The sequence below is a fragment of the Cryptotermes secundus genome, unplaced genomic scaffold (assembly GCF_002891405.2).
Source record: "Cryptotermes secundus unplaced genomic scaffold, Csec_1.0 scaffold216, whole genome shotgun sequence".
Classification (NCBI taxonomy): domain Eukaryota; kingdom Metazoa; phylum Arthropoda; class Insecta; order Blattodea; family Kalotermitidae; genus Cryptotermes; species Cryptotermes secundus.
In genome coordinates this window covers 1,058,177-1,070,468 of record NW_019727090.1, presented here as the reverse complement: position 1 = coordinate 1,070,468, position 12,292 = coordinate 1,058,177, and the positions used below count along the sequence as shown (strand labels likewise).

Sequence of the window (12,292 nt, the reverse complement as noted above, 5' to 3'; positions counted from 1 at the left end):
GAGTAGAACACCCTGTATTACTAATTATGAATGTAATTTTTTTTAAATGAAGTGTGATTTCGAATATTTCGAATATAAGCCGCACCCCAGTTTTCCTCTTGAATTTTTGGCAAAAAATGTGCGGCCTATACATGCGTAAATACGGTAGATTTTATTAAGCCTTATTTAGCAGTCCAGGAAAAAATGTGCTTAACAGAAATTACATATTTATAGATTTACTGTTATTTCAAAGGCCCATATTAGGCGGTGCTGGTGTTGCTCCCACATTACAAGTTTGTGTTATCAGCCACCTGTACCAACTGTAGAAAACAATGTTTGTATGGAATCCAATACCATGTTCATGTTAAATGTGGTAGAAAATGGTCAACCACTTCAGCATTTGCACAAGCACAACAAAGGGCCAACACAGTGATCTCACAACTCTATCCACCCCCCTTAAAAGGATAAGTTTGTTAAAACTAACAGAAAATCAAACATAGAAATGTCCTTGAACATTATTCTGAGTTGCATAACATTTGTAAATGTTGGTAACTAAACATTTGTTGGACCTATAAAAGAACAAGCAAGGTTTCCTGCTTCCCCACCCACAATACCATGTGCCTTTCATACTGTATGTTTAGTTTTAGTTTCCTGTAATCTGTCTGAACAGGAGATTCACTGCCCCTTAAAACAAAAACGCCACTGTTCATTTAATTAGTATTTAGGCCCTTGAAGGGTTAGTAAGGGGCATGGAGGAGTTACATACATTCCTGCATACATGTCTGGTTATGCTGAAGGAGCATTTTTGTGTGTTGATTGGTGATGTTTTGTAGTCTGTATCACGTTATTAGTATTACATATTTTCTTTATTCCAAGATGCCATCAATTGCAAAACAGAACATTTCTGATGATGGAGATACACACTTTCAGTGTCTCCTTTGTGCGTGTGCCCCGTAACTAGTGTTATGTACGTGAAGGTTACCTTTCACTTTATACACACAATATGATTTTTCAACACCATTTTTTTTATGCTGTGTAAAGTAAAATGTACCCCAATTTTAAAAAATAAAGAAGTATCTTGGAATTGAAGGAAACATAGTACACGTGCATGGTAGTTGGAAATTGTTTCATTATTTGTGACAAGTACTGTAATTATTTTTCCATCTTCACCTGTATTACTGTTAATTTGTGATCCAATAATTTCTTTTACATTGTCCACTGCATTCCAATCATTTTCCTGTCTGTGTTATTTCATGCAGCTCATTAAATAAATGCATACAACACACTGCAATTTAATAGCAAATACTGCAAATTAAAAAAAAATACTGGTGCATTTCCTACAGTTCCCTCCCATTCATAAGTAACTTAAAATGCAAGTAATAGTGAACTTACAACCTCCACTTCTGAATCAGATCCTCCGGCTTCATCCACCATGGCAGCTGGAATTTTATTCAATGTTGTTGTTTTGGAAGTTTCAGAATTGGATATGGAAACACATTCCTCCACTGTGAGAATGGTTACTTCTTCCTCCTCCGATTGTTTTGATGTAACATCAATCCCAAGGCATTCAGATTCAGTCTCAAGCTGAACATCATTTCTAGGGTCAACAACTTCAACACTAACTGTTTCGTTTCTTAGGTTGTCATTGCCACTCTTCCTCCTGAACGTCCGTAATGTAGGTCTGCCACTTGTTTCTTGCTGAATCTCTGTCCTTAATGCGCTGTTAGTGCTCTGTTGATCTGGAACAGCCTTTTCAGGTGGTTCACTTACTGTTGCACTAAGTGTAACATGGTTTGTACTACGTGGCTCACAAACATGCAAATGCAAGGTTTCTGCAGTATGGCCAGTAGATGAGATTCCTGTTGCCTGAGCAGAAGAACCAGGAACACAACCGGGATTCCCAGATGCTTGAACTATACCAACAGGAGTGTTCCTTGACAGTTCAGGTTGAGCAGTCACTATGCTTGACAACTGTCTCTGTTGGCTTCTGCAAAGACTGGATTGCTGATTAACATCGAACAAGGGTTGTGAATTTGGGAGAGAAGCAGGGGTCTCAGTAATGTTTGAATTACTTTCAAGTTGAGGGTCTTCAAGACGGGTACCCTCAGATATGGTATTTACTTTTAAGAAGCCACTGTTACCATTAACATTTCGATTTTCTGCAGATGAAACATTTGCTGCTCCAGACAAATGTTTCTGAGTCATATTATTCACATTTTGCTGCCCAATCTCAGAAATGGGATTTTCCGTAGACGGATAACTTGATGCTCCAGACAAATGCTGAGCTACATTATTTACATTTTGGTGGCCAACCTCACAACCAGGTAACTTCTGAGTTGGTTTCTTTGAATGCTGCTGAACACCTTCGAATCTTGCCTGAAACGTTACTGAAGATGGAATATTGGCCGGAGCTGGTGGTCTGCTCCAGCTGTTTCCCTTATCAAAGAGCCTGTTACATGTAATAACTGGAAGACATCCAGTCTGGTTGTTTTCCCTGTCATGGAGATTATCTGCTGTTCTATTTGGAAGAGGCCTACTTTGACTGTTTCTCCTATCAAACTGGCCATTTGCAAGAGATACATTTTGTCTGTTTTCCCCTTCACAGGAACTGTTATTTGCTGTACTGTTTGGAACAGGTCCACTTAGGCTGTCTATCCCATCAAACAAACTGTTATATCCTCCACTACCTGCAGACAAATACTGATTCTTTCCCCTTTCAGAGAGACTGTTACTTGCTGGTTCACAGTGTGTTTTTCTCTTGTCATAAACATTACTTGCTGGTTCACTCCACGTGTTTCTATGGTCAGACAGTGTGTTATCTGTTGCTCTATTCACAAGAAATCTACTCTGATTGATCTCCTTATCAAAAAGCTGATTTCTTAATATATTGTTTCCAGGAGATCCATTCTGGTTGCTGACCCTATCAAAAAAATTATTTGCTGGAGCATTCTGGGTGATTCCCCCATTGCAGTAATTGTTACTTGCTACATCATTAGCATTTCCTCTTCCATGTGATCCTCGTCTGTGACTTATAATAGACTGTGTTGTTCCACATAACTGCATTTGTAATTCAGAAGCTACTGGAGGTGCCTGGTGTTGCTGAGGGATCCCAGAAGATGCTCCATTGTAGGATCCTGTGTTTCCTTGAGCGGCAGATACATGGTGTTCTTGAACACTCACTTGCTTCTGAGCATGTGGTGACACTCGTGTGTAGCTTGATGATAGTGGTATATAAGGTGGTGGTGGCGCTATATAACGTGGTGGTGGTTGTTGTGTTCCACAAAATCTATTTCCTATTGGATGCATATAACCATGAACTTCTCCCATAGGACCAGCAGCAGATGCACACAATTCACGTAATGAAACATTAGTTGTGCCTCCAGTTACTCTATTTGAAGGGGCATTACTCAACTGATGGGAAAACATACCATGATTTATGACCTGATTTGGTACATAGGGGCGACTGGATGAATTTGCAGCTGAACTTCGGGCAGCAACATTATTCATATAATGTGAAGATACACCCTGTTGCAAGGTATTGGGAGGATTACCAACTGATTCAGAAAATGTATGCTGTTTAATGGCTTCATTCCAAGGGTAAGGCTGATTGGAAGAATTTCGTGTATTAATCACAGGTTGAGGGAATGTATCCCTTTGTATGGCTTCATTTCGAGAGTGTGGTTGATTGACAGGGTTTTGAGCTGATTTATTCAAAGCTGAATTTTTATTCAAAGTGCGTAAGTACATGTGCTGATAGGTATGTTGATTTGATGGATTTTTGAAAGCAGCTCTACTCGAATCGTATGCCAATTTTCTTTGTTGTATAGTTTGATTCTGATTGTTGGATGTGTAATGAGATGGTGCAACCTGCAGATTTGGTGCATGTGAGTTACTCAAAGAATTTGGTAGTGAATAGCCTGAGCCAGACACAGGCACAGAGCCTGTAAATCCTGAAACTGCACTTCTGTTCCCATGAGAAACAGGAACATTTGGAACTGCATATGGTGTAGTATGTTGCACGTTATATGAATGTGCCAGTATTGTAGGGACTTTTCTCTTTTTAGGTGGCATATTTAAAACTTGGCTTTGTGCAAGTGGAATAGCTCTATCAGTTTCATGAACAGGTTGTGGTATATAAGAAATAGAATTTGAGTATGTAAATTGTCTACCTGGTGGGTTCTGAGTTTGCGCAAGATTATAATTAGGCAATTGTTGTTGGGGGATGTTTACGGTCTGAGCATGTCTTGGATTCAAATGTGATCCTGTTTCCCTCATACATACATCATATGTAGCATCAGTTGCTGGACCTCCGGTGTGGGTCACCACCTCATTTCTACTAGATGTAAACAGTACTGGTGCAATAGATGGAACATTCTGCATAGATTCAGAAGTTTGCTGTTTTGAATTGATATTTGCTTCACTGCTCGATGGAATTTGTCCTCGTGCTTGCAACAGAGGTAAGACCTGATTATTTGTATTTGAGGCAACATTACTTTGAATTGGAACGCCTACTGGCTGCTGCTGAAAACTGTGTTGCAAAATCTGCTGTATTAATGAAACTGACGAAACTGTGACCTGACTTGACATACTACCCAAATTTTCCACGCTCATCTGACTATTCCTGAGTACCCAAAAGCAATAGTTCTGACACATTTCTAACTGTCTTGAAGTATAAGTCCAATGAGGATTCAACTCACTTAGACGTTTAATCAGAATACCTTTACTTTCATCTGAGAAACTTCTTTCAACATACTTATACAAGTCAAGGAATGTTTTGGCTTTAACAATTTGGTGATGGGTTGTATGCTCTGCCTTTGCCAAAGCTGTTTCTGTATCCTTCAAGGTACCTGTCAGGCAACATATTGCTCTGAGACGGTGAAGAATACGATTCATATCTTGCAATAATACATATGTGATTTGTGTCAATTCACACAATTTTGTATCCATTTCTTTAAAAAATGACTTCTTATGGTGAATAATTCCCAAACTCTCTGGATCTCGAACCCTAATCCGCGGTAAAGTAAGAGAAACAGGAACATCACTCTCTTGTGGGGGCTTATCATCTGTACTTTTGCTGTTTGCTTGGAATGACTCAGGCTGCAGCTGATCAGACCTGACTGTAGGTCTAGAGCTATGCATAGCAGAAGTGGTTTCCTTGCTGTTTGGAATATTTGTCTGTAAAGGAGAACAAACCTGAGTTTGGTTAAGGTCTACAGTTGACTGTGGGAATTTGGTGCTTGCTTTACTGCAGCCTACCCTCATTCCAGAGTTGGATTCTGACAGACACTTCTCTTTCCCAGCTATTTCAACTTCAGTTTGTTTCACTGCTGATGTCAACATCCTGAAAATCTGTGGCTGAGAGGAAGAATCTGGAACACTTCTTTTGCAAAGTAATGCCAGATCCTGTAATGGCTCACTTGTAGATGAACTTGCAACTGTATGGTGTTGGTTATCTGTTTCATTTCGTTCACAACATGATATATGTGGCACAGATGAAACATTCTTATCCACTGACCTTTCAACTGTATCGTGTTTGTTATTTGGTTCATTTTGTCCACAACCTGATGTATGTGGCACAGGAGAAACATGCTTATCCACTGACCTTTCAACTGTATCGTGTTGGTTATTTGGTCCATTTTGTCCACAACCTGATGTATCTGGCACAGGAGAAACATGCTTATCCACAGATCCGGTTACCTTCGAGCATGATATATCTGGAATCTCTAGTGTAGACACATTTACATTTGTTTCAGGGGATGAAACCTTCTTCTCAGCTACTCTTTCTGCAGTGTCTGATGGCATGCTGATATCTTCTGAACACTTATCAGCATGTACAACCCCCTCTGTGCTCACAGAATGTCCATCTGATGCATCATTAACATCCTTTAATATATTACAATTTACCGAAAGCAGTTTCACTGTAGTGCCAGAGTGGTCCCTTTGAGGACTTGGAAACAAAGTATCTATATTTTTTGCATTTATTATCAAGTGAAATTCCCCATTTTCTCCTTCCTTAATGCATCCTGTAAGATGTATATCATTTGTATTGGCTACATCACTTGATTTCTGGTGTCCAAATCCATTTTGCTTTTGTGTATTATCCTGTGTGATTGTACCAGTTCCATCTTTCATGGGGCATGTTATGAGCAACTCACTTTCAAAACATGCTTCAGGTCCAGTGTCTTTCTGATGATCACTCTTACCCAAAGTATCCACATGTAAGGTTGTTGTTCTGGAGGTTACTGCATACATATCATTTTTGTGAGTTGTCATATCTGACCGGACTTGATTATTCTGCTGTAATGTATTTGCACCAGCTCTGTTCGTCATGGAGTCACATACACCCTCTTGTTGATGGTTATTCTGTTGTGCAGAATGATTCAATTGTGGCAATTTTTGGGAGCCAACTTTCTGCACTTCACTTCTGGGGCACAAGGAACTAGGCTCACGATCACCAAACCCTTTAGCTTTCTGCTGGTCACGGTGTTCTGGTTCTACTTCTCCTTTATTCAAACTGTTGCTTTCTGATTCACTTTTACAAGAAAGTAACATCAGCTGACATGTCGACCCATTATCCTTTTGTCCTCTATCCTGTTCTAAAGAACTCGCAAATTTAACATTTTCTCCTGAATGATTAGATACTCTTGCTGAATTTGAGCAGGAATTACTTTCCTGTAAAACTTTCATACAAACTCCATCAGGGCTATCAGACTTACTTCCTGGAAGTTCATCAGGATCCTCTCCAAACAGTTCCAACATTATTTCTCTCTTCTTCCTATATTTATCATCTTTAAAATCTAATTTGGAAGTATAAAATGGATTTATATTTGTAATTCTCTCCAAAGTATTTCTTCTGTTCTGTTTCTCTGAAAATAATTTACCATTTTTATCCCTTTTACAATCATTTAACGATACAAATGAATGATATTGCTTGTCCCTTCTACATGCTTTTACACTGCTCGTAGCCAACAACTCATTTCCTCGTTGTTTCATTTCTAATGCAGTAGTGTTATGCACTCTCTCTCTAGATACTCCAAATGCAGTATCTTGTCCAGGTTTCAATCTCTGTGGACTTCCCTTCAAAGTTTCCACCTTATTCTTTCCCATATTTACTATTCCACTTCCTCTAGGTTTTGTTTCAATGGCTCGCTCTACTGATATGGCCTGAAAAGAAGCCTGATGACCTGTTTTAAAACACCTTGAACTTTTCTTCAATTTTCTCTCATTCTTTCCAGTCTTCACCTTCTCACCTCCTCCAGGTTTCGGTTTTGTTCTTTTCTCTGTGGATAAACTTTGAACAACGCTCTGTTCTATTTCCAAATGCTGTGGACTTCCCTTCAATATTTTCTCTTCCTTCCTTCTATCACTGAACATCTCACTTCTAGGTTTATTTTTTGTCGCTTTCTCCATGGACATACTTAGGGCAGAAGTCTGTTGCCCTCGTTTCAAATTCTGTGGACCTTCCAACACCTTCTCTACTTTCTTTCCAGTCTTTACCATCTCACTTCCTCTAGGTTTCTTTTTTGTAACTTTCTCCAGAGATAAACTTTGAGTAGCAGCCTGTTCTTCAGTCCTCAGACACAGTAGAGTTTCCTTAAATATTCTCTCTTCATTCCTTGCAGTCATTACCATCTCATTTCCTGTAGGTTTAATTTTGGTGACTCTCTCTCTGGATGAATTTTGAACAATGGTCTTTTCTTCAGTGTACAAACACTGTGGAATTTTCTTCAATGCATTCCCTTTATTCTTGCAACAATTTACCACGTCACGTCCTCCAGGTTTCATTTTTATTGTTTTCTTCTGGGACAGATCTTCAACAGCGGCCTGTTCTTTAGTTTTAAAACACTGTGGACTTCCCTTCAATATTTTCAGTTCATTCTTTCCAGTCTTCACTGACTCACTTCCTCCAGTCATTATTTTTGTGGTTTCTTGTATGCTATCAGCAGCAGCGTGCCAACTTGTTTTCACACAGTGGGAACTTCCCAATATATTCTCTTCATCTTTTCCTGCCTTCACAATCTCAGCTCCTGCAGGGTTCACTTTTGTGCCTCTCTCTGCGGATACACCTTCACCAGCATTTGAACAGTGAAGAGTTTCTTTTTCCAGTACTTTCTCTTCATTCTTCCTATTCTTCACCACTTTTTCTCCAGGTTTCATTTTTGTGACTTTCTCTATGCGTATGCCTTGAGTAGCAGCCTTTGCAACTTCTGGACAATGTGAACTTCTCTTTCCCTGTTTTGTCACTTTCTTCCCTCCAGCTTTGATTGTCTCATTTCCTCCAGGTACCATCCTCGTGCCACTGTCTGCTGAAACTCCATAAGTATCAGCCTCTTCTCCTGTTTTTGGAAGCTTTGGAATATCAATTTCCAACATTTTCTCATCGCCCTTTCTACTCTTCATATCATTTCCCATGGGTCTCATTTCTGCCCCCTTTACTACAGATTCTCCTCCTCCATAACTGAACCGCCTCTTCTTACGTATTTTAGAAAGCAACTCACAAGGTTCGCTGCTTCTTCTTTTAACATTCATTGAACACTTACTTGCATGCTGACTGCCTGACATCTTAGCTAACTTTTCTTTGCTTTTTGATAATGAGGTACGCATTTTTACCACTTCATCATATTTTTCAAGGTTCTTCCTTACTACTGGAAATTTATTTTCACAAACCAACTTCTGCTGATTGTTAACTGTACATTCTATCTTTCGCAAATTTTCAGCTGAATCCTTTGTATTATGGTTATTTTCATCTTCACTTTTACCATAATTCTTACCAAAATATTCATCAATGGTAGTATAATATTGCAAAGCTGTTCTTCTAACACCAGGGTATTTTGTCACACTTCTCATATGTTTATTTCTTTCAGCAGACAAACTACTGTTGGGGTGGTCCATTCCACACTTCTCTTTGGAAACTAAATGCTTTGAAGATTTTACTTCTCTTTCCAAGGATTTAGCAACAGAAGCATTTTCAATTAGAGTGCCGCATCGCTTATTATTTCTATGAAAACTACCATCAGCTGTTTTATACTTCACATTGTCACCAAGAGATGCTTCCCTGATTTCTGACACCATAAACTGCAACTTACTACCCTGATGGGATGCATCTTCAACAGTTATCCTGGACTCTAAATTCTGCTGATTCTGTTGTATTTTCAAATGAGAACTTTCACGACCTTTGTGCTCCGAAGGAACATGCACTGAAACTCTCCTCTGGATATCTGAAAAGGCATAATAATTTACATGAACTAATAAGCACTAATAAACCATCAGATAAAAACCAACATTGCACATACATAACAAAACCGTAAAGGCTGTCTATGGCCAACGTGATTCCCTTTCTGTGAGAGTGTACATACATTCACTTAGCCCTCCAGCACTTCAGAAAACACAAATATGTCCATAAGTGATGTGATCAGTAGCTTCTGGTGGAATGGCCACAATATGGCACCACCACAGGTGTGGGTTTTGGGTGGAGACAAAGTAGAATAGTAGTCCTTTGCCTTCCATTTCAAACTTGCAGCTTGCAACACTCACGCGTAACATGGTGGGAAGTGTTGTAAGATGGGCCCTCTGCAACTTATGCTTGACCAGATAATGACAGATTTCACAAGTGCTTCCTGTTCTGCTTCAAACTAGGAAAACCTGTGACAGACACTTGTTGGTTTTCCAAGTTCAAAATGGGGAAACACAAATGAACAAGGCTCAGCATTCAAGGCATCCACAGACGAACAAAATGGATGCAAATAGCACAAATCAAAGAATTTGTCCATGAAAACATGTGTTACTGCCTGCAGCTTGGTTAATAAGGTGGGAATCAACTACAACACATCATAGTGTGCTGACAAAAAATTTGAATGTAACACACTGCCACAAAATATATGCTTTGTCTATGGACTGTCCCTGTGTGGAGGCAGGTTAGAATATCTCCACCACAGCCCTGCAAGGCATAGAAGGCATGAGGGTATGACTGAGCTACCCTGTCAGTGGATGTGATCTAGCACAATCTTCTAAGGGCTCAAAAAGTGCTCTTTTGCTAATGATGAAGTCTGCTGACTGACGAGTAAAGTCAACTGTGTCAATATGTGTGAGAACTTCCAGCAGAACTTCAGACAAAATCACCAACCCTTTCAAAGGTTATCACAGGAGAATTCATGCTGGTGCGTGTTTTTTTGTGGTTATGTATGCTTTTCTTTTCTGTTTGCAAGTGCCTGTTTGTGTGTGAATGTGTTTGTTTGTTTGTGTGTGTGCGTGCGTACGTGCGCGTGTTAGCTGCCCTGCAGCCAAAACATCTTCTGTAATCAGCGTTACTGTTTCCTTCATCTCTGAAATCTTGGTATATTCATACCATTGCCATAATGAACATTATAATACTGTGCTACCAGTAACTTCCTTTAGTCAATGATAGTATATCGCAATACATAAGCAACTTCATTATTTCAATACCTGAGTGAAATAAGCACCCTGAAGCAGTACTACATATCAACGTTGGATGTCCCATTACAAATACATTTTGCTTGAACAAAGAAATGATCAGTCAAGAAGTTCTTCCAACAGAATAATAAATTAAAATTTAATTTCAATCCAACACTGCAACTCCTCTACCAACATACTGTAAGAACAAATATACGTAACTGCATCCAATCTTATAAAATCACTTAAGTACTTACCTGTTAATACTTATCAGTGTTTTGGTTTCAACATTTTCATACGTGACACCAGAAATTTAAAAAAGTAAATGCAACCAGCTCCATTTACACACCTCAACAAATATAATTATTATTTCATATATTTTCACTGAAACGTCTCTGCTTGAAATGTTGGTTATTATTAATGTGTGCCTCGAAAAACTCACCCAAAATCTGAGTTTCATCTGTGTGCTCAGATTCCCCCAAAGACTGCCCTGGAGTTTTTCCAACTTCAGTCACTTTGGTCTTGCAGTCAACAACTCCACTTCCTCTGCAAGTATGGTTTTGTACTGATGCAGTTTCCTTATGATAATGAGGGTTATTACATGAAACTGACGGGTACTTAGCTTTTTCACACGCATTAACACTATCATCATTAAAATCTGTTGACACTGTTTGGGACTTTCTAATCTCATGTTCACTCTTCTCTGCTTTTTTGCTTAGTTTTCGTGATGCACTGTCTTTGGTCCCTTCATCAATGTCAGTATAGTTTCCATCCTGACTAGTCTGAATACTGTTGCCAAGGAAGTCACCATGAGACTCATTTGAGGCATCACTGGTTTCTTTGGTTTCTTGTTGTACTGAGGACACTTCTTCATTAGTGATTGATGGTGTTGAATTAGAGTGATGTTCTGCTTCTGATGTTACACAATGAGGTTCCTCTTTCTCTAATGTGTTCTGTTCAGAATTCACTTCTGTTGTGACCCTATTCACAACAGCGATTACTTCTCTCTGAGAAGAATGATCTTCATCCTCCTCTGTGCTAGAACTATTCCTGTTTATTACTACACTTCCCCCCTCTATGGATATCGACTGTGCTTTGTATGCAGTCACTCCTTCCTCTAGTACTTCCCCATTTCCATTGTCACAAACTTTCCCATTCTCCTCAATCAATGCCCTAGATTCTTTCCCTTTAGTATCACAATCTTTACCAGATTCATATGGTACCACTGTTTCTGTCTGATCGTTGACTGTGGAACTATGTGTCTGTTCGTCTACATCTGAAGTCTCACTAGTGCGGACCACATCTGTCACATCAGTTTTAATGCCTGAACAAGCAACAGAATCATGGACTTTTGAACTAGACAGTCTTTCCTTCTCCACTTCACTTCCCACTTTTTCACTGTCCTTCGAATCTTCAGAAATAATATTATTAATTGGTTCAGACACAGATGATTTAATATTCTGCTTTTCAACTTTCTGCATCTTTCTATCACACACATTCCATCTCCTTCCGTCACTGTCATGGTCTGGGTATATTTTTCTTTTCCTTCGATAAAAGTCTTTCCTCATGTGTCTATCCACGTTATTCTCCCTGCATCTGTAACGATAGCTGTAGGCATCACAGGTACCATATCGAGAAGGCTGGTGATAATGGTTCTCTCTTTCAGAATATCTCCTGGAGTCTGCATACTGAAACGACCTGCTTTGCCAGTGCACATCTGCATTCCTGAAACAAAAGTAAAAGAAGAAAACTAGCAAATCTAGAAAAAAGTGAAGTTCAAACTCTAGAAGCATAAAACAAATAATGCAAAAAATATATAAGGGCACAGTGAAACAAGCCAGAGACCTTACATATCCACGTAATAAATCATAGGAAGATATGAAAAATAACTTCTCTGCCAATT

The 12,292-nt window shown here is 39.2% G+C and overlaps 1 protein-coding gene across 6 annotated transcripts in view; it reads right to left on the bottom strand.

Moving 5' to 3' along the window:
* Positions 1 to 12,292, bottom strand: part of LOC111864313 — a 99,215-nt gene that overhangs the window by 26,595 nt on the left and 60,328 nt on the right. For 5 of the 6 annotated variants that reach the window (XR_004513014.1, XM_033751396.1, XM_023851467.2 and 2 more), the window contains exons 4-5: positions 10,832 to 12,114; positions 1,372 to 9,197 (exon numbers count right to left, since the gene is read on the bottom strand). Coding sequence is in view for 5 of the 6 variants with exons in the window: in XM_033751396.1 (XP_033607287.1) it covers positions 1,372 to 9,197; positions 10,832 to 12,114 (9,109 nt within the window). In the remaining variant the exon portion in view is untranslated. The remainder of the gene's footprint in view (positions 1 to 1,371; positions 9,198 to 10,831; positions 12,115 to 12,292) is intronic. The other variant, XM_023851468.2, reaches the window with a different exon arrangement.